General features: G+C 44.2%; 1 protein-coding gene across 1 annotated transcript in view; it reads right to left on the bottom strand.

Annotated features, from left to right (window-relative positions):
• LOC115459512 (E3 ubiquitin-protein ligase TRIM39-like) overlaps positions 1–27081 on the bottom strand; it is a 44576-nt gene extending 17495 nt beyond the window's left edge. Inside the window, exons 1-5 of the mRNA XM_030189329.1 lie at positions 26668–27081; positions 25664–25759; positions 21659–21889; positions 17658–17680; positions 12018–12127 (exon numbers count right to left, since the gene is read on the bottom strand). Of these exons, the coding sequence (XP_030045189.1) occupies positions 12018–12127; positions 17658–17680; positions 21659–21889; positions 25664–25759; positions 26668–27081 (874 nt within the window). The remainder of the gene's footprint in view (positions 1–12017; positions 12128–17657; positions 17681–21658; positions 21890–25663; positions 25760–26667) is intronic.
• Positions 27082–27423: the final 342 nt, after the last annotated feature.

A 27423-nucleotide genomic window follows, 5' to 3' on the forward strand; every position in this document is an offset into this window, starting at 1 on the left:
TAATGAACAGCAGCCTCTTGGCTTTCTCGAAGAGCTTGCGCTTGTACATCTCCCCGAAGACGCCCTCACACAACTCCTTGAGGCCCACGCGCGTCTTTAGCTGCGACGGAGCTACATCCCCGAAGGGGTACAATCTCTTCGGCATACTCGGTAGCTATTTCATTAAATTATTTGCTGGCATGAGGTTGTTTTATCACGGTTCTACCAAGTTTGGTCCAGCTGTTTCATATTGATGCTTATGTTGGTTGTCCTTCTGAGTTTTTTTTTTCAACTCTCGTTCATAATTTGCATTATTTATAAGCCAGTGTGGTCTTATGTTAGATTATTAATTTGGTTTATAGCACCAAGATTTCTTTTTACTCTTTTTAAAGGTTTGTGACGGCTTCTTTTCATTTTCCACACATGAATTACTCTGGCGCTTCAGTTAATTTTGATCACTTTCTTTACACTTTATTCACTCTGGTGCTCTAGTTACTCTTTATCACTGATTTTCAACATTCACCATAACAATATGATTTTCAATTTAGCTTATTTTAATTCATCTTGTTTTAAAATTCACCTTTAATATTCATAATGGATCGATATTGCTAATTTGTGGTATTGCAGATGTGAAACACTGGGTGTTGTAGAATTCACAATAAAGAATATTTATTTTTAAATAGCTGTTGGTCTCAGGCACGGGAAAAAGTTACCTGTGGTAGTGTCTTTTTGGCATGTGCTGTCAAAGCCAGGTGCAGTGGAGGAGATAAGGAGAATATGTTGCTTAGGGAAGAACAACACTTTATCTTTAAATTGAATATGGTCGATGGGTCACGTGATGCTAGGCGACGGGGAGGACGCCGCTCGTTAGAGCTCCGGGTCCCCTCGGGTAACAACTTCCCCTAGCACCGTCAAAATCGCTATAAAACCCACAAAAAAGCAAGAGTAGAAACCGGAATACTTACGCAATAAGCTGCAGTAAAGCCAAGCGGTAAGACGGTCGGAATGGCCGCGAAATCAGCTCGGAAAGAGGGAGCCCGAAGCCGCGTGGGAGAAAACAAAATGGCCGAGGCCAGCGCGACTGGCGAGTCCGTAAGCTCAGCCTGGGCAGCAGAGATAGCAGCTGAGGTCTCAGCATTGCTGGAGGTATCGGTAGACAGAAAGCTTCAGAAAATATCAGATCAAATTGGGCAGATGGACGATAAACTGGAAAGCCTGCGCACCGATTTGACGGGATTCCAACAGAGGGTGTCAGATATAGAGGATCAGTGTCAGCAAAACGAAAACCAGCAAAAAGAACTGAAAGATAAGCTGGATAAGTTGGAAGCAAAAGTCGAGGATCTGGAAAACAGATCGCGGCGAAATAACCTTAGACTGATCGGATTGCCAGAGTCGATAAGAGAGGTGGATTTGGCGGGATTTCTGGAATCATGGCTGCCCAAAGTGCTAAATATGCAACAGCTGGAGAAGGTGTTGAAAATAGAAAGAGCACACAGACTGGGGAGAGCAGGACAGAACGCGGAGCGGCCGAGAGTGGTAATCTGCAAAATACTAAACTATGCGCACAAACAAGAAATATTGAGGGAATGGAGATCAAAAGGAAAGATTTTATATGAAAACAGTAGCGTGCTCTGTTTTCAGGATTTTTCAACCGCAGTTGCAGCCCAGCGTCGACAGTTTACTGAAGTTTGCAAACGCCTCTATGAAAAAAAAGCTAGATTTGCTCTGATGTTTCCAGCAAAATTAAGAATACAGCATGAGGGCAGATGGCATGTTTTCAGCTCATATGTGGAAGCTTCACAGTTTGTTAATCAAATGTTGGAAAGCGGGGGAGCAGAGAATGAGCAGACACAAGCAAGAGGTCAGAGGAGTCCATGAAGAGAATAGTTGCCAAGACAGGTCAACAAAATAGAAGAAGAAGACAGTGGGAGACACAGTGGAATACCCAAAGTCAAAGGGAACTTGGACTCACATCAAAGATAGATGATAAAAACTCTGAGCCAAGCAGGGACATTAGAGAATAATATGCTGAGTACTCAGGATTATAAACTGGGTAAAGTATAAAGAACATTTAAAAGTTTGAAGTTGTTAATCAGGTTGATTATATATGTTATAAGTAAATGATGGTTACATCTGTTGCAAGTCCATGAAGAGAACAGTTTAGCCAAGAAAAGCTAAAAAAAAAAAAAAAAAAATAGAAGAAGAAGGCAATGGGAGACACAGTGGAATACCCAGAGTCAAAGGGAATTTGGACTTGCATCAAGATAGTAGATAAAACTCTGAGCCAAGCAGGGACATTAGAGAATAATATGCTGCGCGCTCAGGGTCATAAGTTAGGTAAAGTGTAAAAAAGAGTTAAAAGTCTGAATCCGGGTACCAAGATGATTATATCTGTAATAAGTAAATGTTGGTTATACCTGTTACAAGTAAATGAGATATAAAATATTGTAGTAATGGGGAACAGCAGCACAACACAGAAGACGGTGGTGGGGGATGAGGGGGGATAGGGGCGTGACCTGTTCTCTTGCGAGAACGGTAGTCTGTTCCTTCGGGAGCAGCATGAAGGAAAGGGGACAGGGAAGGGAGGGAGGGGGGAGGGGGGCAGCAAGGGGTTTATATTCTTTGGTTATAAAATTTCTTTTTGTTTTAATCTTTTTTCCAGTACAGGTAACATTGAGAGGGTGGAGGCAGGAAGTGGGTGGATGTGGCGAAGGGGGAGGCACCCAAGGGCTGGGGGGTGTATTGTCACTTACAAGAGATATGGAACGAAGAAATGTCGATAAGAATGCGGTATGGGAACGATCAAATTAGTTTCTTGGAACGTGGGGGGGATTTCATCACCCATTAAACGAACCAAAGTCCTGCAGGCTATGCAACGGCATAAGGCGGACGTAGTCTTTCTCCAAGAAACACACTTAACAGCAGTGGAACATAGTAAATTCCAGAAAGGTTGGGTGGGAGAGGTGGTGGGGTCCCCGGCGAAGGGGAAAAAAGGGGGAGTACTAATGCTGTTCAGAAAAGAGTTGCAGATGCAAATAAAGTCAGTCAAAAGAAGTGAGGAGGGTAGATATGTGCTGGCGGAAGTGGAATGCGGAAGTAACAAGTACACTTTCTGTAATGTATACGCACCAAATATCTTTGATTATAAATTTTATAAAACACTAATAGAGCTGCTGAGCCCCTTTCAGGAGAGCAATATTATACTTGGAGGAGACTTTAATTTGGTATATAACACTCAGATGGATAGGTGTAGTCCCGGGACTGCTCCATCAAGCAACAGTGATAGAGGCCTGCCCTTTCTGTGCTCGACTCTGGATTTAATTGACATATGGAGAGTACTCCACCCAACACACAGAGATTATACGCATGTATCCAGGGCGCACTTGACACAATCTCGTATTGATTACTTCTTAATTTCTAGGGGCCTATTTACACAAACACCAGCAGCAGAAATAGGACCATGTGAAATATCAGACCACTCACTCATATATATACAGCTGCAGGTATCTAGGAATTGGAGAGGAGGGAGTAATTGGAAATTTCCCTTTGAATTATACCGGGATCCGCATTTTAAAGAATATATAAGGGGAAAGTGGAAGGAGTTTGAGGAGCATAATAGGAGTCATCAACAGCAAACAAGTTTATATTGGGAAACAGCAAAAGTAGTAATGCGGGGGGAGATAATAGCATATAGGGCCCGAGCTAAGAAAATGAGGGACAAAGAAATCCTCCGCCTGGAAAACGAGATTAGAGCCAGGAGGGTGCGATTCGGTGAGAATATAAAGGAAGAACAGAAAAGAGCACTACTAGCATCTCAAAGGGAGTTAAACGAATTACTACACCAGAGGGCTAGGAAATCACAATTGTACTATCAGCACCAGCTCTTCCAATATGGGAATAAGGCGGGCACTTTATTGAGTAGGTTAGTAAAGGGGCAGAAGGGGCCTACTAGGATCCTACAAATTAAAGATGGAAGAGGACAGACAATCCGGGAGACTGAAGGGATTATAGGTAGATTTCGGGACTATTATAAAACATTATATGAAAAACCGTTAGATATAATCCCAGATAGCGAGGTATACTTGGCTAACCAAGAGCTACCTAGGGTTTCAGAGAAGCAATTGGAAACATTGAATAACCCCATAGTGGAGGGGGAGTTGATGTTGGCATTGCAGCAAAGTAAAATACACAAAGCGCCGGGACCAGACGGGTTTAGTATGGCCTTTTATAAACTGGTACAGGAACAAGTGACAAATCCATTGATTAACCTCTTTAACGAAATGATAACATCAGGAACCTTGTCGGATAGGCTAAATGAGGCGAAAGTAATAGTATTATTAAAACCCGGAAGAGACGAAGGGGAAGTGGGGTCATATAGGCCAATATCTTTGTTGAACTGTGATATAAAAATCTATGCGAAGATATTGGCTAATAGGTTAGCTAAGGTGCTTCCAGACTTGGTAGCCTCCCCTCAGGTAGGTTTTGTAACAGGCAGGTCAGTGGCAAGTAATATAAGAGCACTACTAGCTTCCCTGGAGACAGTGGAGGTGCAGAAAAGGCCTTCTGTGCTGGTCAGTTTTGACGCAGAGAAGGCCTTCGACCGAGTGATATGGAACTTTATGTTTGAGGTCTTGAAGAAAATGGGGATAGAGGGGGCATTTGGGAAAGCGGTGGGGGCACTATATTCTAACCCACAGGCCTATATGTGGATAAATGGAGAGAGGTCGGACTTGTTCCCAATTAGGAGAGGAACCAGACAGGGGTGTCCTTTGTCGCCTCTGCTCTTTGTGTTGGTTCTAGATCCTCTGATTAGAGAAATGAGAGACCATCCAGAGGTAACGGGGGTAAAGTGGGGTCCGCAAGAGTTTAAAGTCTCTGCCTTCGCAGATGATATCTTAGTGCACCTTACCCAGCCCAAGCGCTCTTTGGAGGCTTTGTTGGAGCTCTTCCAGGAGTATGGTGATTTTTCAGGATTTAAGATCAATTACTCGAAATCAATGGCGTTGGCAACTAATGAAAGTGTGAGAGGGATATGGAGAGGCACATTTCCATTGAAATGGGCAGTGGAGTCTCTCCGATACCTAGGAGTACGGATTACCATGCATACCACAGCTTTATATCAGACCAACATAACTAGGCTAGTAGACGCTATGAAAGAGCAACTAGGGAGGTGGAAAGCTTTACCAATCACTTTACATGGGAGGATTCACCTGTTTAGAATGGTTGAGTTCCCCAGGTGGCTCTATTCTTTTCAGGTACTACCTTTGAAGTTAAAGAATAAGGACTTGAATCGGATCCATAAGTACGTAAGGAAATTCGTATGGAGGGATTCCAAACCTAAGCTTCCCTTGAAAACATTAATGGGCTCGTGGAGGGAAGGGGGGTTGGGTCTTCCGGACCTCCGGCGCTATAACCAAGCTTGTTTGTTGAGACATTTGGGAGATTGGCTATTAGATAGGCAGGATTTTACGCCTAGGAGACTGGAACAGGAATACTTTAAGCCATATCATCTATATTATTTGCTGCAATGCCCAGGGACTGCTCTACCTAGTCAGGTGAGCAATAGCGTGTTGCTAAGACCCATTAGAGAGATTTGGAAGGAATTAAATAAAAGCTGGGGGTTAGGGGCAGAGACGTCAGATCTTTTACCATTACAGGGTAATCCCCAATTTAAACCGGGCTCAGAAAATAAAGTGTTTCTTAGATGGGCAGAATTAGGCATTACAAGGTTAGAGCATGTCCTCGATTCTCGGGGATATTTATTGGGATTGGGAGCCTTGGGAGTAGGTATAGATTACAGCCACACATTTGCATATGGTCAGCTTGCTCACTACGTTCGCTCCTTGGACTCAGCACAGTTGGGAGGAAGGCATGGACGAAGAGTTAGAGAATTTTATGGTTCCGTACCTGGAGAGAGGTTATCGGTCTCAGGGCTGCAGAAAGTCTTATGGGAGCTGGGAGGAGGTAAGGAGACGGATAAAATACAGCAGAAGTGGGCGCGAGATCTGAAACAGCCTAATCTGCAAATTAACTTTCGGAAGCTGGTGTCACGAATACCCTCCATGTCAGGAAATGCAAATCTGAGAGAATGTCAATATAGAATCTTGCACAGAGCATACATGACCAAATCTCAGGTGTTCCATATGGGAGGGATCCCGGATCCATTGTGCTCCAAGTGTCGGCAGGGAGAGGGCACGCTGTTTCATTACTTATGGGACTGTCATAAAATACAAAATTTTTGGAGGCAAATAGCTCAATACTTGGAACAGGTGTTGCAGCATAAAATTCAGTTTTCCCCCTTGGGGGTCTTGCTAGATCAATATGAAACATTAGCAGTTCCGCAAAAAGGGGCTCGGCAGTTCATCCGCAAAGCCAGCATACTGGGCAAGAAGCTTATTCTGAATGGTTGGATGACAGAAGAACCTCCAGATTATTGGCATTGGAGAAATAGACTATATGACCTGCTCTTGCAGGAAAGAAGGGTGGTGGGGTCCTCCCCAAAGAGAAGAAAGGGGTTCTTGGGAATCTGGGAAATGTATATACAATCATTATCCTCTAGAGCCCGCAGTTTCCTGCTGAATAAACTGTAATGAAGGAATAAGAAAGAGAAGGGAAAGGGGAGAACGGGGGAAAAGGAGGGCAGAGAAGGAGGAAGGGAAAAGGAAAAAGGATTTTTTTTTTTTTTTTGTGTTCTTTTGGGGAGCATTAGATAAGTGGAAGTGAATGCTATTGAAAAATGTTGACTAGGTAATGGGAGGTGTTGGAAAAAAAGGAAAAAAAATGGAGTATAATGTATGGTCACCTATAAAATGTTGAACTATAAAGTAGAGGGATTAGGGAGGGGGGGGAGCTGGGGATAAAAGAAAAACTGTATTGACTGGAATGCTAGATGTTATCTAGTACTTGTACAATGTTCATGTTGAAGTTTTGTTGGTTTGCATTGATCTTTCAGTCAATAAAAAAGATTTAAACTAAATTGAATATGGTCTCCCATTATGGGCTCAATGCGGAGTTAGACCTTTTGCCTTTTTAATAATACTGTATATTTATATATTCTTTATAATTTTTTTTATAATTATTTATAATACATTATATAAGCAGACTAAGCATTGTTATTCCTAGAAATTTACACTATCTTGCTTATTTTCGAAAGAGAAGGGCGCCCATCTTTCGACACAAATCGAGAGATGGTCGCTCTTCTCTCAGGGCCACCCAAAATGGCATAATCGAAAACCGCTTTTGGCCGCCCTCAACTGCTTTCTGTCATGGGGCCGACCAAAGTTCCCGGGCACATGTTGGAGGCATACCAAGGGCGGGACTGAGGTGTGCTTAACAGATGGGTGGCCTCGGCCAACAATGGAAAAAAGAAGGACAGCCCTGACGAGCATTTGGTCCACTTTACTTGGTCCTTTTTTTTCACGACCAAGCCTCAAAAAGGTGCCCGATCTGACCAGATGGCCACCGGAGGGAATCGGGAATCACCTCCCCTGACTCCCCCAGTGGTCACTAATCCCCTCCCACCCTAAAAAAAACAACTTTAAAATCTTTTTGTGCCAGCCTCTATGCCAGCCTCAAATGTCATACTCCGGTCCATCGCAGCAGTAGGCAGGTCCCTGGAGCAGTTTTAGTGGGTGCAGTGGACTTCAGGCAGGCGGACCCAGGTCCATCCCTCCCCCTACCTGTTACACTTGTGGTGGTAAATGTGAGCCCTCCAAAACCCACCCGAAACCCATTGTACCCACATGTAGGTGCCCCCCTTTACCTATAAGGGCTATGATAGTGGTGTACAGTTGTGGGCAGTGGGTTTGGGGGGCTCAGCAGCCAAGGTAAGGAAGCTATGGACTTGGGAGCAATTTGTGAAGTCCACTGTAGTGCCCCTAGAGTGCCCGGTTGGTGTCCTGGCATGTGAGGGGGACCAGTGCACTATGAATGCTGGCCTCTCCCAAGACCAAATGCCTTGGATTTGGTCAGATCTGAGATGGGCGCTCTCGGTTTCCTTTATCGGCGAAACCCGAGAGCGCCCATCTCTAAGGTTGGCGCCCTCAACATTTAGGTTGACCTAAATGTTGAGATTTGGGCGTCCCCAACTGTATTATCGAAACGAAAGATGGCGGCCTATCTCGGTTCGATAATACGGGTTGCCCCGCCCCTTTGCGGCGCCGTCCTCGCAGATGGACGCCCTTAGAGATGGGCGCCCACATTCGTTTATGTCCCTTCACACCTTTTTCAGTAGGTTGTTCCGAAATCCACATTTAAAAATTTTTTTAAATAGTTTTTGTACTCCAATTTTCATTTAGGTTTATATTTTATTGATGCAGTATATACTGTTTTCCTTTCATCTCTTGCCTGTACACAAAATGTCATTACGTTCATGAGACACTTCAGAGCCTCTTTACGAAAATTACCCCATATATATTAGGACAATTACTCTCTCACAAATCAGACTTTTGTCATACCTTCTCATTAGATATTTCAAGTGAATGATCTTATTTGATACAAGAGGTATTCAGATGCTCTTTTTATTTCTGTACTAATGGAACCAAGCCCGTTTCTCAACAATGAAACAGGCCCTAGGAAGGCTCTCACGTAAGCTTTTTTTTTTCTCTCTCCCCTGCCCTCCCCTCCATGTCCAGCGATTCTTCTCTTCTCTCCCCTCCCCTCCATGTCCAGCGATTCTCCTTTTCCCTGCCCTCCCATCCGTGTCCCGCAATTCTCTCCTCTACTCTCCTCCCATCCCATCCATGTCCATCAATTCTCCTCTGCCCTGCCCTCCCCTTCCCCTCCCCTCGATCTCCCGTGATTCTCTCCTCCCCTCGATTTGTACCTGAACGTTCTCTGGCTGGCTGGCTGGCTTCCATTCCATTTGTAACATCCCTCCTGACGTCAGCTCGGCTCCAGCATTCCCTTACCTCTCACTGTTCCGCCCTCTCATGTCATTACGTCTTGACGCGAGGGCGGGACAGTGAGGGGAAATGGAACGCTGGAGGCTGGCTGACGTCAGCAGATGTTACGAACCCAGACAGACAGCCAGTCATAGAACGTTGGAGGTAGAAATTATTATATAGGATAAGTGCCTTATGTATTTTTTAGGTGTTTTTGTTTGTAAGACATTATCACTGTCCAGTTCAAAAAATATGTCAAAGTATGTTTTTATCTTTTATCCTTTATCTATTATTTGTGTACTATTCTTAAATTGTTTTAAGCTGGTTTGAATACTTGTATTATTCTTTTTATTTTTATGTTTATTTTAATAGTCGGCTGAAACACAGCTGTGTCGAGTCTGGTTCATCTTTTAATAAACTGTTTTATCATCTGGAGCAACGTCCACTTATTCTTGAGTCATCTTCGCTGTTTTGCTATATATGGGCTGAACAGTGTAACACTGTATTTTACTGCGGTGTCTGTTTCTCATATTTATACTTTTATTTCTGCACATTTTTACTGGAATCATCCAGAGCATTTGATACTATGGTCCACCTTGGCGGTCAGCGCTCAAGAAAAAGATCTGGGTGTCGTTGTAGATAATTGTCACGTCTGTGGCCGTGACCACCCTCAGACTTACCTTGTTTCTGGGGGTCAGCGTCTGTGTTGGCTTCTGTCTGTCTCTGTGTTAGTTTCTTTGAGTGCTGATTGCTTCACTGGACCTCACCTGTGTGGGCTATGCTTCTCTGAAGAGCCAGCTTCCAAGATGGCTCCCACTTGCTCTGTGCCAGCTTCCAAGATGGCTCCTGCTTGTCTTTCCTGTGTGTTCACTTCCTATGTGTGTCAAGCCTCTCTCTGGTGAGAGTGTGTTCCCTGCTCCTGTCCTACGCAGGTGACATCATCAGTGAGAGCCTTCATAAGGAAGTGCTGTGCTGGCATGCGGGGCCTTTGCATGGTGTTATGCCTTTAGGCCAGGTCAGGTTAGATAGTGTTCTGCTGCACTACTGCTTAGCCTTTCTCTGGGTTCTGGCCCAGCTTCTCTTTGTGTCTGTGGTCTGCTAGTCCTTCTATGGGGGGTCTCTGCCCTGCTACTCTGTGTCTGTGGACTGCTTGTCCTTCTACACCCTTGCTCTGTGTTTGGAGTCTGAAGCCTTCAGCCATTCTCCCTCTGTTTGTGGTGGGAGTCTGTAGCGTCAGCCTGACTCTGCTATCCCTGGCTTACTCTCTGCCTGCTGCCTGTCTCTGACTATTGCCTGAACCCAGATATTCTCTGCCTGCTGCCTCTCTCAGACTATTGCCTGAACCCGGATATTCTCTGCCTGCTGCCTGTCTCTGACTATTGCCTGAACCCGGATATTCTCTGTTTGCTGCCTGTCTCTGACTATTGCCTGAACCCGGATATTCTCTGCCTGCTGCCTGTTTCTGACTATTGCCTGAACCCGGATATTCTCTGCCTGCTGCCTGTCTCTGACTATTGCCTGAACCCGGATATTCTCTGTTTGCTGCCTCTCTCTGACTATTGCCTGAACCCGGATATTCTCTGTTTGCTGCCTCTCTCTGACTATTGCCTGAACCCGGATATTCTCTGCCTGCTGCCTGTTTCTGACTATAGTCTGAACTCTGATTCTCTCTGTGTACTTCTGCCCAGCTTATGTGTATACCTTGTTTCCTGCCTCTGTCTAGCTAGTGAAATCCTGAGTGTATATCCTGAATCCTGTCTCTGCCTAGCTAGTGTGTATATCCTGAGTGTATATCCTGAATCCTGTCCCTGCCTAGCCCTGGTGTATGTCTTGTCTCCTTAGTCTGTCTTGTGTTTCTGGCTTAGTGGCTGCGTGCAGCTTTCAGTCCTAGTCTAGTTCCGTGGCCAGCCTTCCTCGTGTTTCCCAGACCCAGGGTGGGTCCTCTGGATCTTCAGTTCCTGCCTTATCCTGCAAGTCCTGCTGGCCGCCCGCACTCCGGAGCTCAACTCCGGAGGAACGGTGGCCAAGCGCAGGTGAAGCTGTTCCTGATCTGCCTGTTCTAGTTGCCTGCCTCAGTTATTTTTATTTATTTATTTATTGCATTTGTATCCCACATTCCCCCACCTATTTGCAGGCTCAATGTGGCTTACATAGATTTGTTAACATTGTCATTTCAGGATATCAGATACAGTTAGTCATGTGTAGCGATCAAAAGAAGGGAAGAGAGAAGAAGGAAGAGAGTGATTAGGGTAGTTATAGAAGGTGGGCGTTCATAATTCTACTCCAGTCCAGAGTTCCCGTCCTGCTCTTCCATGTATCCAGTCCCAGGGTGGTCTTGCCTGCCTCTGCCGCTCCTCGGCAGTGGTCCAAGGGCTCACGTATCCTGGTTCTGCCTCGAGGACCTGACAGCATGCCAAGGCCCTCGAGAACGCGACAATAATACACTGAAATCAGCGGCAGCCCAAAAAGCAAACAGGATGCTAGGAATCATTAGGAAAGGGATGTGAATAAGACCGAAAATACTATAATGCCTTTGTATTACTCCATGGTGCGTCCGCACTTTTGAGTATTGCGTTCAGTTCTGGTCGCCGTATCTCAAAAAAGATGTAGCGGAATTAGAAAAGGTTCAGAGCAACTAAAATGATAAAGGGAATGGAACTCCTCTCATATGAGGAAAGGCTAAAGAAGATAGGGCTTTTCAGTTTGGAAAAGAGATGGATGAGGGGAGATATGATTGAGTGATGTAGAACAAGTAGAAGTAAATTTATTTTTTACTTGTTCCAAAAGTGCAAAGACTAAGGGACACTCGAGGAAGTTACATGGAAATACTTTTAAAACAAATAAGAGGAAATAATTTTTCACTCAACGAATACTTAAGCTTTAGAACTCATTGCCTTAGGAGGTGGTAACAGCAGTTAGCGTATCTGGGTTTAAAAACGGTTTGGACAAATTCCTGGAAGAAAAGTCCATAGTCAGCTATTGTGGCAGACATGGGAAGCAGCTGCTTGCCCTGGGATTTGTAGTATGGAGTGTTGCCACAATTTGGGTTTCTCCCAGGTACTTGTGACCTAGCTTGGCCACTGTTTGGAAAACAGGAAACTGGGCTACTTTTACGTTCTTATGACAAACCAAATTTAAAAGCGATCAATTCCTCACCTCCAAATTTTGTAATCCATTTTTTCAGCTGCTGAGGGTAACTCAATTGAAAACCCAGTTTCAGATCAGTAGAAACAGCCTCTGGTACTGGAAATTTCATTTTCTGACACCTATGGGTTAGAGAGTCACTGGGATTATTCTGGGAGATGTTCACACCCAGGGGATAAAGATATGAACATAGTAACATAGTAACATAGTAGATGACGGCAGAAAAAGACCTGCATGGTCCATCCAGTCTGCCCAAGACAAACTCATATGTGTATACCTTACCTTGAATTGAATTTGTACCTGTCCTTTTCAGGGCACAGACCATATAAGTCTGCCCAGCAGTATTTCCCGCCTCCCAACCACCAGTCCCGCCTCCCATCACCGGCTCTGTTACAGACCGTATAAGTCTGCCCTCCCCTATCCTCGCTTCCCAACCACCACCCCCTCTTTCCCCCACCTGCTCCGCCAAACAGTGGAAGGAATGTAATATACTATGAATACTCAGTTTTCTGTGATTATGGGACTCATTTTTGAAACAGAAAAACATTCAAAAAGTGGCCCAAATCTCTATTTTTGAAACCCATTTTTAAAGATTTTGCTAGGCAGTTCATCGGCATTACATTCAAATCACAAGGGGGTGTGTTAGGGGCAGGATTTGGGCATTCCTAACACTCGAATGCTTTTCTGCCATAATGAAACAAAACAAAAATGTCCAGGGCTACAATTTAGTCTTAAGCCAAGGGTACTGAAAAGGGTTCCACAGACCAGTTGGGCTTTCAGGATACCCCCTAATGAATATGTACAAGAGAGATTTGCATGTAATGGAGGCGACAGGTATGCCGTTCACTCTCGTGCATAGTCATTAAGGATATCCTGAAAACCCGACTGGCCTGTGGATCCTCAGGACAGGTTTGAGTACCCCCTAGGCTAGGCAGTTGCATGTACGCAAATACACATACTCGGCACACAAGGGTACCCTTACCCACGAAAGTGGCAAAGTGCTCTTCTGCAAATACCTTTGTAATTGACGTAGCATGTATTTACAAGTGAGCGTGCTTGAGTGTCCCAATTTGGTATTGTTTGTTCTGGGCGGATGTTTGGGATAAATTGCAAAGGATTTTTGGGTTTCAGGACCCTTTTCTGCCAAAGTATCATCTGGAAGTCAACTTGTAGCCCATTTCTATTTGCAGAGAGAGATAAACTGCTTTTTGACTTCTTGGTCTCTATTGCGTTGAAATTAATAATATCGCATTGGAAGGATAACTCACAGGTCAATGTCATACTTTGGTGGAATTGGGTTTTATATGAGCAGTTTTCAATGCCTGCTATCCCTGGGTCTCATTATGGTTCTCAGAAATGGAAATCTCTTGACCTCTTTTTGACATCAACTGTCTTAATTGTATTGCCTGTTGTTTGAACTCAGCTTTCTGTAAAGCATTGTTTTGTATAAGTTGTTGTTTGTTTGTTTTTTCTCACTTTGTTTGTTATATTATTGAAAACCTTAATAAAAACATTAAACAAAAAAACAAGTGAGCGTGCAAATGGGCAGGACTCACACCTGTAACTTACTGCATTTTTTTGTAAATTTTATTTTTACAATAATTTCAAGAGTAGATCTTGATTTAGCAAAGATGATTATAAAGAAAAAGAATTAGTAATGTAATTCTATACACTTTCCATCTTGTATTGACAGATAACATATCATAAAAGAAAAGCATCTGAATTATAGTAATAAGTTTTACAATATAAAATGAAAATTTATTTAAGCTTCGATTATATTATTCATCTATAGTCCACAATGTGGGAGGCCTATCACAATATCTGCAGAATTACAAAGAATAAAACATCATTATTTCCTTTAGGAAACTGAAGACGGGGAGGGGGGGGGGTGTTGCAGGGAGTTCTAACTTTTTCACGGAGTAGATGTAATAATTGGACTTGACTGTACTGAAGGTAACAAGGCTATTTTAGAGTCCAAAAAATTATTAAATTGTTTAGGATCAAAAAATACGTATTTTACAGAATTTAGTTTTACTACACATTTACATGGGAAATTTAACCAGAAAAGTGCACCCAATTGTTGTATCTTTGGGCGTAATTTAAGAATTTTTTTTTTTGCCGTTTTGGGGTTGGTTTAGAAACATCCGGAAACATTCTTATTTTATAGTACATGAAAAGCTGTTCTCTATGGAGGAAAAACTGTTTGAGGATCCAGTCTATATCCGGTTTGTAATACAAAGGAGACTATTAAAGTCATTGGTATTAAGCCTAAATTGTCATCTTCTAATGTTTGTGTTAGGTTCAAATCCAAGATATCAAATGGTATTTCAGATCTTTGATCCTCCGTGTGTTCTTTCACCTAACTTACCGCATTTAAATACCCACACTTACGGCAGGTAAATGTTAGATGCATTGATATCAAACCATGCTAATATTTCTGTATCAGCACCTGGGTGCCCAGCGGCCATTTTTAGAAAGGTTTCGGGGCAATTAACTAGAGGCAGCCAGTTGTAGGATTCCCTCCTTAGTGACTTTGGGGGGAATGGGGGCCATGAGTATGAATGCATTTGATAATGCGATTCAGTGCTTGAGGAGGGGAGAATCCCAGTATCTTTATGAATGGGTTTGATGCTGACTCGGAGCTCTGGGTTTCAGCTCTGCATTGAACGGCCGATCTGTTTTGGGTTATAAGTACATAAGTAATGCCACACTGGGAAAAGACCTAAGGCCCATCGAGCCCAGCATCCTGTCCACGACAGCGGTCAATCCAGGCCAAGGGCACCTGGCGAGCTTCCCAAACGTACAGACATTCTATACAATCAAGCCATTGTGACATCACTAATGAGGTTGGCTCTTATTGGTGGAATGAGCCACTATGACATCACAATAGGTTAAATCACTGCTCTATGTAATAAAAGTGAGCCAAGTAGAGGACATAAGTACATAAGTAATGCCACACTGGGAAAAGACCAAGGGTCCATCGAGCCCAGCATCCTGTCCACGACAGCGGCCAATCCAGGCCAAGGTCACCTGGCAAGCTTCCCAAACGTACAAACATTCTATACATGTTATTCCTGGAATTGTGGATTTTTCCCAAGTCCATTTAGTAGCGGTCTATGGACTTGTCCTTTAGGAAACTGTCCAACCCCTTTTTAAACTCTGCTAAGCTAACCGCCTTCACTATGTTCTCCGGCAACGAATTCCAGAGTTTAATTACGCATTGGGTGAAGAAAGATTTTCTCCGATTTGTTTTAAATTTACTACACTGTAGTTTCACCGCATGCCCCCTAGTCCTAGTATTTTTGGAAAGTGTGAACAGACTCTTCACATCCACCTGTTCTACTCCACTTATTATTTTATATACCTCTATTGTGTCTCCCCTCAGCCGTCTCTTCTCCAAGCCAAGTTTTTTCACAAAGCTTTATTGGTAGACATGGAAAGGGAGGGATGCTGCATATTAACTGAATAAGGGGTCATGTAAGCTCATCTGCTGAAAATGGTGGTATACAGAGGGGGAGGCCACCAAAACTGTCCTGAATAAGGCAAGATACTTTACAAGTGATCCTACTGGGATACGGTCTTAGCAGTGTGGCTAGGAATAACTACACAGTCTTTGCGGGCCAGTTAACCTTTTTGCTCCCTCACTCCTATTCTACTATAATGGAGGGTCCTGTGTGTGAGGAGGAGAGGGTCTATGGATTCAATGGTTATTCCTTCAGAGCATGGCCTGCATTCCTGCTTTCCTCTCACCTACCTTGTCTCTTTTCTCTTCGTTTTTAGATCTGGCAGTTTGCTGCAGTGCTGGTGAGGAGACGTCTGACCAAGCACTGGAAGCAAGTGAATGCTGCGCTCCGAGAGAAGTGAGTGAGGACTTCTCCTCTTTGCCACTCTTCCTGTACCTAGCCCTGAGGAGGTGAAGAATGGAGGGCTGGAGGGAGAAGGGAAAGGATTTCCAGGTCCTGCTCCTGGAATAATTTCTCTTTTCAGGGAGTAAGCCGTCCCTCCGTGAGGACTTGGGAATTCAGGGCTAGGGGTGGAAAGTCAGGCATGGGCTGTACGTCTATGGTTTCATTGGACCAGTAATATAAATGGGTTTTTTTGTGTATGTGTGTGTTTCAGCCTGAAGTCTCTGGTGCTGGAAGCAATACAACGGGAACCAGAGTAAGTGTAAGAAGGGAAGCCACTTAGGTGGTTGGGAGGCGGGGAAAATGCTGGGCAGACTTATACAGTCTGTGCCAGAGCCGGTGGCGGGAGGTGGGTCTGGTGGTTGGGAGGCGGGGATAGTGCTGGGCAGAGTTATACGGTCTGTGCCCTGAAGAGGACAGGTACAAATCAAGGTAGGGTATACACAAAAAGTAGCACATATTAGTTTATCTTGTTGGGCAGACTGGATGGACCGTGCAGGTCTTTTTCTGCCGTCATCTACTATGTTACTATGTTTCTATATTAGATGTTTCCCCGTATTCCCCTAGTGGTCATTGACACCCTCCTACCTCCCAAAGTCTCAGATGTTATGAACAGTCCTACTAGAGCAGCAAGCAGGTCCCTGGAGTAGCCTAGTGGTCAGAGATATGGACCAGGCCCATATCTCACTCTATCTGTTACACTTGTGGTGGAAAGTGTCAGCCCTCCAAAACTTACCAAAAGCCTACTGTACCTACATATAGGTGAGACCTGCAGCCATAAGGGCTACTGTAGTAGTGTACAGTAGTTTTTTGGTGGGTTTTGTAAGACTCACTATACGAGGTAATGGGGCAGCGGTAAGATGTCTACCTGGGACCTCCTAGGGTGCCCCTCTGCTCTGATGGGATGTTTGTATGGCCAGTCTACTAAGAATACTGGCCCAAATTCATCCGATTGGCTTGATTTTGTGCGTTTTTCACTTAGATGTTTTAGATTTATAGAATCTAGATCTAAATGTCATCTGCCAGTTGGATTCTGTCTCCCAGTCATGTAAGGTCCTCTTGCAATTTTTCACAATCCTCTTGTGTTTTAAGAACTTTGAATAACTTTATGTCCTCAGTAAATTTAATCACCCCACTCATTAGTCCCATTTCTAAATCAGTTGTGACTAAGTTAAAAAGTAGAGGTCCCAGCACAGATCCTGAGGAACCCCATTAATAACCCTTCTCAATTGAGAATATTGATCATTCAACCCTACTCTGTTTGTTTTCTATCTTTTAACCAGTTCTTAATCTACAATAGGTGTTACGGACAGCGTCAGAGCAGAGACTTTCACCAGCATCTCCTTCTGCACTAGGGTTGAGGGGCAGCACCACTAGCAGGGTAGAGGTGGAAAGAAGATTCACAGGGTGGAGTTTGGTGGGGAATGAAGAGAGGATTCTGGGAGAGCCAAATAAGTGAGGACAGGAAGAGAGAAGATATCAGGGAGGTTGGTGGGAGAGACGTTCTGTCAGTACAGAGATGAAAAAGGGAGAGTCAGGGGGAAGGGAGGGTAGGTCTGTAATTCTCCTCCATCTCTTCCCCTTCATTTCTCAGTGCTTCCTCCCTCCACACTTTAACTCACCGTCTCCTCACTCAATCCCACCTCCCTCTCTCCCATTCTCAATCTCACCAGTCGATTAATTCCCCTTCTTCCTCACTCAAAATCCATCCAGGCACATAGAAAAGGGCAGAAAAACTAACTTGTACCTGCTCAGGGCGTCCTTCACATCCTAAAGGGAAACGAGACAAAGAATATTTCTAGTTAGATTTCACAGTTTATGAGAACACATTATACATTAGGATACTCTACTCAAAGCTCTGCTCAATCACATAACAGCTACAAAATTTTGATGCCATTTCTATGATCAGCATCCAAAAATCTATAAGAAACATCCAAACTCATTATGGAAACAAAAATCATGTTGTCCAGTAAATCAGCCTGTTTTAAACCTAACATTTATCTCCTAAGTTGTAGAGAAATTGATACTTGGGCAACTTTTCAAGTATTTAGATAACACACAGGTCCTTCATGCCAATCAATCAGACTTTCGGATGGGGCTCAGTACTGAAACCTCCTTAGTGGCTCTGATCTGTGATCTCCATGTAGACATTCTTAAGGGATTGGTTTGGGCAGAGGTGGAGTTGTGATGACTGCATGTGACCCACTGGGTAAAAAGGTATCAAAAGTGGGGTAAGTGACTTATTTCTAGCAGAGGGATATCAACTGTAGAATCCTGCAAACTTTCAGCCTCAGGAATGGTCTAACTACATCTTTAAAAAATGAGAAATGTTTTTCAATTAAAAAAAAAAAAAGTAATTAACCCCAGAAATCACATACCTCACAGTTTTTAGGCTGTAGAACATGAAAAACATCAATGCTGTGAAAAAGTTGCATAGTCCCTCTCTACTGACAATACAGTATACAAAACATTCAAAAATGAAAGTTGCCCAATTTAATCCTCCAAACATGTATAGACTTTATTTCTGTTATTTATGTCATCAGGGTTTTAAGGTTTAAAGAGCATCTGTCTGTTATTTATGAAATCCCCTGTTAGTTTGGAATTAATAGAAGGGCAGACTGACAGTGGTCGGGACCCCTGGGCAGTAAGGATCATCAGGGCAACCCCAGCCACTGCTCCCACCACCTCCCTCATGCACATCACAGTCCCACCCCCACCGCTGCAATTGCTGCCCCCTCCCACACACTACAGACCCTCATGCGTCACCTAGATAGGATTTTAGATAGTGCTGCGGAGGAGCCAGCTGTCTTGGTACATGTGGGTACCAATGACATAGGAAAATGTGGGAGAGAAGTTCTGGAAGCCAAATTTAGTCTCTTAGGTAGAAAGCTCAAATCCAGAACCTCTAGGGTAGCATTTTCTGAAGTGCTACCTGTTCCACGCGCAGGGCCCAAGAGACAAGCAGAGCTCCGGAGTCTCAATGCGTGGATGAGATGATGATCCAGGGAGGAGGGTTTTAGATTTGGGCAACATTCTGGGGAAGGGGGAGCCTATTCCGAAAGGATGGGCTCCACCTTAACAAGGGTGGAACCAGGCTGCTGGCATCAGCATTTAAAAAGGAGATAGAGCAGCTTTTAAATTACAGACTGGGGGAAGGCCGACAGTCGTTCAAAAGCACATGGTTCGGGATAAGGTATCTTTCAAAGATATCACCAAAACAGTTAAGACAGGGTATCCTGATAGTGAGGTTGCAAAAGAGACTGTAGTAGATCAGGTGCCCTAAAATTAAAAGCAGACAAAAGATTGCAAATTAATTCTGTCAAGTACTGAGCATGATGTAAATAGGAACAACAAACATAGTTTGAAATGTCTAAATGCGAATGCCAGAAGCCTAAGCAATAAGGTGGGAGAGTTAGAATATATTGCACCAAATGAAAAATTAGATATAATAGGCATTTCTGAGACCTGGTGAAAGGAGGATAACCAGTGGGACACTGTCATACTGGGGTACAAATTATATTGCGATGATAGGGTGGATCGAATTGGTGGAGGGGTAGCATTGTATGTTAAGGAGAACCTTGAATCAAATAGATTGAAAATTCTGCAGGAAACAATTCTTGGAATCACTATGGATTGAAATTCCATGTGGAAAACAAACTAGCAGATCAATATAATATCCAAACCACTTTACTGAAGATACCGTATGTAAGACAAATGCCCGATCGTTGTGTAAATCCTTGACTGCATTCTTTTTCATCTTTTGATAGATTATAAAAAACCTTTCTATTATCTTGTTTTTCTAAAATTGTAATATCATTAAGTACCATGCTCTCGAATGCTTTGATTAAAAAATGTGGATTCTCTGGTGGCATCCATCTACTGTCTTTCTTGACAATAGATGAATCTATTGTATTGTTATTCATGCCTGCGAAAAAAATCTATTATCTTTAGTTTCCTAATAAATTTGAATAACTCTTGTTTGAAATGCATTGTATCGAGGTGTGGGAATAAAAGAAAGACCCTTATTTAAAACTTGCTTTTCTATATTAGTTAATGACCTGTTAGAGATATTGTAGATTGTAGTTAATACTGATTCTTGTTTTCCTGTCTTTGTTTATAATAGTTGAAGCTACCTCTACCTCTCTCTCTACCTCTGCCTCTATATGGTATAAAACAGAGGAGTGATTACGAACCCCGTGTGAAGTCATATGACAGAGGCTGATGTGTATAAAGGGTTGTACGAAGATGATGTTCATTACGAGGATTGACGATGATGAAATGATGTTATGTAGAGTTTGTGTTGTTCCAGGTAAAGGGAGAACAAAACTTAAAGAAACCATTTGAAGGCAAGGGATTGGTGGCTGGGGAGAGAGTGTAATCCCATTAGTTTGGGATTACTAGGAGAGTAAGTCCCTGTAGAGAGTCACTGGAGGGAGAGACTGGGAGGTCTCTGGGTGGAAGGAAGCCCGGCCCAAGGAAAATAGTTTTGAAATAAAATGCAGAGAGAATGCTCTTGTACTGAAGAATGATGGCGGGGGGGGGGGGGGGGGGGGGGGGGGGAGATTAGAAGGAGATAGTCTTTATCTTTAGGGGGGGTCTTTGGTTGCCTGATGGTCCCCTACCACTGACCTGGAAGAGTAAAGAGGAATCTCAATTAAGAGAATTAGACCACTAGCTGTAAAGGAGAGTTGTGGGCAGTGGAGAGACCCAGACCAGGAGCATGGGATGAGAGCCAGAGATTGCCCATCCCAGGATCAGGGTGCTGCCAGTGCAAATGGTCACCCTGCAGGGAGGTCAGGCTAGGGTTACCATATGGCTCCAGAAAAAGGAGGACGGATTGAGCCAGCCGGGTTTTACTTCCATTGCTTTCAAAGCAATGGAAGTAAAACCCGGCTGGCTCAATCTGTCCTCCTTTTTCTGGAGCCATATGGTAACCCTAGGTCAGGCCACATAGGGTCTGGACCTATACAACTGAGAGGAGAACAGTCTTTGAGACTCTTATTCTCAGGCATAAGCATGGACAGTGTATATAGTCCTGCTGAAGAGCATCTGTAAATAAATCCAGGAGAAGAGAGTGCAGGAGCTCCCCTGGGGAATACCAGAAGGATTGTGGCTTTAGAAGACTTCCATTCAAAGTTGAAAAGATCACACAGTTGGAAGTTCCTGTTTTGCAGAGCTGAAGAATAAACAGTTGAGTTTGCAAGAACTGCTGACTCCCGAGTGCTTGTTGAACTTGAAGGAGTACAACGCATCTATTAAGATTTCCAATTTCGCAGCCAGTCTTGTTCTCCACATTTTACAGTAGACTTGTTTTTTGGGGTTTGCTGGGAGTGAAGAGGATCATCCCACCTGCTAACTCTTATCTTCTCAGGTGGAGGAACCGAGCACCAGGACAGTGAGGGTCCGAAGGCCCCAAACCCAGAACTACCCAGGACATTTGTAACCCCACGTTTGGTACCTTTTCACTCACTGAGCCAAATATAGATCATTAAAAACATATGACTTTTGTGTAAACATGTGTAGAGCACATACAGCAATTTACACCTTCTTCAGAGCAGGAGGATTTGGCCATTTAAGCCCCATGAAATTATTTTAGAAGCTCTGATGTGGTAAGTGAAGCTGTTGGCTGAATAAGGGCTTTGAAAAATCAGCCCTTTTTATTTTAAGATATTTTGATCTGCAACTTAAATTCCATGATTCCTCCTGGCAGATCTGTACCTTCCTTAGAAATATATTTGCAAATCTCACCTTCAGTAACTCGTTGGCCGGCTGCTGACTCTTCTCCTCTATCTCGGTGATCAGCTGCAAGAGGGAGGAACTTTGCTTTTCTAGCTGGGTCACATTTTCCGTGATTATCTGGAGAATCTTCTTCTCTTCCTCCTCCAGTCTCGAGAGAAGGATCTGCTTCTCCTTATTCAGAAACTGGTGCAACTCTTCAAACTCGGACTCAACTATCTGTCTTTTCCTTTTTGTCTCACTCTGGATTAAACACACAGAGATAATTCTCAGTAACACTAGAGTGATTTTGTTGCCCAGAACTCTGGATTCAGTCGTTCAATGAACAAGAAATCTCTTTTGTTGTCAGCAGGGCCAGTAAAAGTGTAATGAGCACCCTAGATTAATTGAGACATGTACCTTCTCCCATCCAGTGGCTCCATTACCCTCCTCTCAGTGGTGGCTCTGGTACAGCACTTCCTCCAGTGGTGACTCCAGCACAGCCTTCCTCCTCTCACCACCCACTCTTTTCCCAGCCTTCCTCTCTCACCATACTCAGAAGCTTATCCCCCTTTCACAATCTCCTCCATCCCCTGCCCAGCAACTCCCCCTGTCCTAATGTGAACTGTACCCATCCCAGTACCACTGTTGTCCCCATATTGTTTCTAAGTGAGCAGAAGCGGGGTCTCCCTCCTTTCTTACCCCTTACCACAAGCAGCCTATCAATTATACCCTCTCAAAATGTAATAGCGCCAAGATAAAAAGGAAGTAATAAGCCTCAGAATACTTGCCATACACCAAACAAGGAATTTTTATCTATATCTATATTCAGATGCATCAAACAAACTTCAGAGAGTGGCCAGTGTTTTGATAGACTCCATCAGGGAAGAGTCTTGAAACAGACACTGAAAAATACTTCATTATTTATTTATTTTGGCACATTTCTATCCCACATTTTCCCACAAGCGCATACACAATGTGGCTTACAGTAGTGACTCAGTGCTGAAAGACTATTTACATTTTGAGTGTTTATAATTGATTTGATATGGTTGAGACCCTCACTCACCTCTTTTTAGTTTCTTTTTTACCATTTTTTTCTCCACATCCTCCCTTGCTGATGTTACTCCTAAGTCGAACACCCTGTAACCTCAATTAATTTACTCTAGTTCTGATGAACTGAATAAGTTTACCTTAGAGGAAAGGAGAGATAGAGGAGATATAATACAGCCATTTAAATACTTGACAGGTATTAATATGCAAACAAATCTTTTCCAGAGACAAGGAAGTGTTAGACCTAGACGACATGAATTGAGGTTACAAGGTGATTGACTTAGGAGTAACGTTAAGAAGTACTTTTTCACAAAGAGGGTGGGGGATGCCTGGAGCAACCTTCTGGGAGAGGTGGTGGAAACAGACACGGTGATGAAATTCAAAACTACATGGGATAAACAGAAGAAATCACTACATGGAAGGAGGATGACATGAAAACAAAACTTAGCAGTGCTTAGACAGCAAGTCCAGTAGTAGGGAAGGAAGGCCAGTGCTAGGCAGACTTCTATGGTCTGTATCCCAAATATGGAAAGACAGATCTAGATGGGCTGGAGTTGGCTTTGATGGCAACTCTAGCAGTTGGGAAGTGAGGACAGTGCCAGGCAGCCTTCTATGGTCTATGACCCGAAAACAGCAGGGACAGGTGAGGAACAAGTCTGTGTACTTTATATCACAGTCAGAAAACTTCACACCTGGCAAAACTCTACTGTGGGCCAAAAGATTCAAAAGCACATCTATGTAATAATTGGTCACTCTGCTTCCCTGGATGGCTGGCTGGCTGGGTTCGTAACAGCATGCAAATGAGCTAACGTCAGCTCTCCTCCAGTGTTCCCTTTCCTCTCAGTGTCCCGCCCTCGTAGAAAGATGAAATGATGTCATAGGAGGGCGGGACACTGAGAGGGAAGACAAGGGAAGGCTGGAGGAGACGCGAGCCAAGCCTGCCGCCGCTGCGACCTGAGGTAATATGAACGGCTTAAAGGCAGGGCAGCAGGAAGGAGAAGGGGGCAGGGGAGAGGAGGGGAGAATTGCTGGACATGGATGGGATGGGAGGGAAGGGGAGATTTGCAGAACACGGATGGGAGGGCAGAGCACAGGAGAATCACTGGGCATGGATTGGATGAGATGGGAGAATTGCTGGACATGAAGGGGAGGGCAGAATCGCAGGACATGGATGGGAGGGGAAGGCAGGGCAGAGAAGAATCGCTGGACATGGATTGGAGGGGAGGGCAGGGCAGAGGAGAATGACTGGACATGGAGGGGAGGACAGGGAAGAGAGGAGAAATCATTTAGACAAGAGCCTTCTCCACCACCTCCCGCGGGAGGGCATTCCAAGTATCCACCACTCTCTTTATGAAAAAATACTTCCCGACATTTTTCTTGAGTATATATATATACTAGTAAGAAAGGCCCGTTTCTGAAACTAATGAAACGGGCGCTAGAAAGTAACATAGTAACATAATAACATAGTAGATGACGGCAGAAAAAGACCTGCATGGTCCATCCAGTCTGCCCAACAAGATAAACTCATATGTGTATACCTTACCTTGATTTGTACCTGCCTTTTTCAGGGCACAGACCGTACAAGTCTGCCCAGCAGTATTTCCCGCCTCCCAACCACCAGTCCCGCCTCCCATCACCGGCTCTGGTACAGACCGTATAAGTCAGCCCTCCACTATCCTCGCCTCCCAACCACCAACCTCTCTTCCCCCACCTGCTCCACCACCCAATTTCGGCTAAGCTGCTGAGGATCCATTCCTACTGCACAGGATTCCTTTATGCATATCCCACGCATGTTTGAATTCCATTACCGTTTTCATCTCCACCACCTCCTGCGGGAGGGCATTCCAAGCATCCACCACCCTCTCCGTGAAAAAATACTTCCTGACATCTTTTTTGAGTCTGCCCCCTTCAATCTCATTTCATGTCCTCTCGTTCTACCACCTTCCCATCTCTGGAAAAGGTTCGTTTGTGGATTAATACCTTTCAAATATTTGAACGTCTGTATCATCTCACCCCTGTTTCTCCTTTCCTCCAGGGTATACATGTTCAGGTCAAAAAGTCTCTCCTCATACGTCTTGTAACGCAAATCCCATACCATTCTCGTAGCTTTTCTCTGCACCGCTTCAATTCTTTTTACATCCTTAGCAAGATACGGCCTCCAAAACTGAACACAATACTCCAGGTGGGGCCTCACCAACATCTTATACAGGGGTATTAAAACCTCTTTTCTTCTGCTGGTCATACCTCTCTCTATACAGCCTAGCAACCTTCTGGCTACGGCCACCACCTTGTCACATTGTTTCGTCACCTTTAGATCCTCAGATACTATCACCCCAAGATCCTTCTCCATGTCTGTACATATCAGACTCTCACCACCTAACACATACGTCTCCGGTGGATTTCTACTCCCTAAGTGAATCACTTTGCATTTCTTCGCTGCCACACTTTGGAGCCCAGCAGGGAGGGCCCTGAATCGGGACAATATTTTCCCCAGTGGGCCTAGAGCGTACTACTTTCTCTCTTGCAGGCTCCTGCCTACTTCTCGCTCTGCTTCCCCACACCAGAGACCCTTTCAGGCACGTGCAGAAACCGAAAGCCATGCTATTGCTCCAATTCCTGCCACCTAACAGGCCCCAATGAAACAAAGCCCTGCAGCCATCCTTCCTGGCACCACAACAGCCCCAGAGACCCCCACTCTACACTGCTGGACTGGATTAAGCTTGAGCCCAGTGCTCCTTTCCCATTTTGCAGCCCACACCACACTACCTCTCTTCCATAAATACAATGCTGCAATTTTCCTTTGTTCCAGTTACACATTCAGAATCTGCCTGTTTTCACCCAATAAGGAACCAAAATAGTTTCCACACTGTAAGTAATGAGGCAGATTGAAGTCTATTATTCTCTTATTCAGGTGATTCAGGGGATTAATGTAGTGAGAGGAACAAAAACCCTGCAGAAACTGGCTCAGAAGGAGACACAGACACCCACCTTCAGCTCTTCAGCTTTCTTCCCTTCAGTAGATTTAAACTTCTCCAGATCTTCCAGATTCTTTTTCAGAGGCTTCAGGTGCATTTTAAGCTTTTCCTGTGAATATTAAAACATCCTTGATTAGCATTAGTGTTAGCGGAGATTGGATGGCAGAGGCGGGGCTGGTGGTTGGGAGGCGGGGTTAGTGCTGGAGATTGGATGGCAGAGGCAGGGCTGGTGGTTGGGAGGCGGGGTTAGTGCTGGGCATACTTATAGGTCTAAGCCCTGAAAATGACATATACAAATCAAAGGGCTGGTGGTTGGGAGGCGGGGCTAGTGCTGGGCAGGCTTATACGGTCTGTGCCCTGAAGAGCACAGGTACAAATCAAAGTAGGGTATACACAAAAAGTAGCACATATGAGTTTGTCTTGTTGGGCAGACTGGATGGACCGTGCAGGTCATTTTCTGCCGTCATCTACTATGTTACTATGTATGTGATTATTTTTATAACCACAATTTCAGACTCAACAGTAAATATGAGATCTTCCTTCCACTTTCTTTAAGATAATTGAATTCTGAGGGGTCAAATTCAAAGTGATATAACCAGGCAGGGTAGGTTCCTGCCTGGTTAAATTGTGCTGAACTGGCCATGAGCCAATATTCAGCAGCCCTTAATTGGCAGTGGAGGGGTGATTCAGGGGCAGAGTCAGGGTGAAACTGGAGTTGTAAAAGGCACAGAAAGGCAGTATATCGTCCCATTCCCTTTCCCCCCTAACCAGGTAAACTGAACAAGGTGCCCTAACATTACGTGTTTCTGTACTCGGGTATAGCATGGAGTGTTGGCAATACCTGTATTCCTTCAGGGAGCCACAACTCACAGGCTGAATATTGACCCCTGAATGTATATGGAAGATGCCTGAATAGACAGCAGCCAGGGTTCAAGTTTGATGATTGATCTTCCTGCTCATGTTTCAAACTCTGTTAATTAAACTCCTATTTTCAGTAATTTTATTAAATACACACACCTTGTATTCCTGCGCAGCCTTCTCTATTGGGATCACGGTGTGAGATTTGTGATCTCTGGACTCTCTACAAATATGACAGATTGCTCTCAGATCCTCTTCACAAAACAGCTTCAGTTTCTCTTCATGTTTCTCACACAGATTCTCGTATTTGGGTCTCATGGAAGTCTGACTGAGCTTTTTTGCTATTTCTGTCACATTTGCCAGCTGCCTGTTAGATCTGAGGTTTCTCTGCGGAGACATTGCCCTGCACTGGGGACAGGGGAAGTCTGTGTCTCTCCCCTCCCAGATCTGAGTGATACAGGAGCGACAGAAGTTGTGTCCACAGTCTGTCATCACCGGATCAGTAAAATAATCCAGACAGATAGAACAAATAACTTCATCTCGCAGACTCTCAGCAGGCGTTGCAGCAGCCATGATTCTTACAGGAAATGAGAGCAAGAATTCAGTTCCTGTTTCACTTTGTAACTTGTATTTGCTTTGAAAATAAGGGAGTGTCTCTCTGAGGTAGGACCTTTGTCAGGGACTTTATGTAATTTGAAGATGTCAAGGCTGTCTGCCCTCCTTCTTGTCTCCTAGTTCCATGGGCGTAGTTTGACTGTTTCATTTGGGGGGGGGGGGGGGCAAAGGATGGCGCGGAGCATATGAGCATATTCATTAGTATATATATATATATATGTATATATATATAATTCTCACCTTGAACATTCTGAAGCTCACTCTGTGGCAGGGACACACTGAAGCCCTGCAATGTTGGTA

The sequence above is a fragment of the Microcaecilia unicolor genome, unplaced genomic scaffold (assembly GCF_901765095.1).
Source record: "Microcaecilia unicolor unplaced genomic scaffold, aMicUni1.1, whole genome shotgun sequence".
Classification (NCBI taxonomy): Eukaryota; Metazoa; Chordata; class Amphibia; order Gymnophiona; family Siphonopidae; genus Microcaecilia; species Microcaecilia unicolor.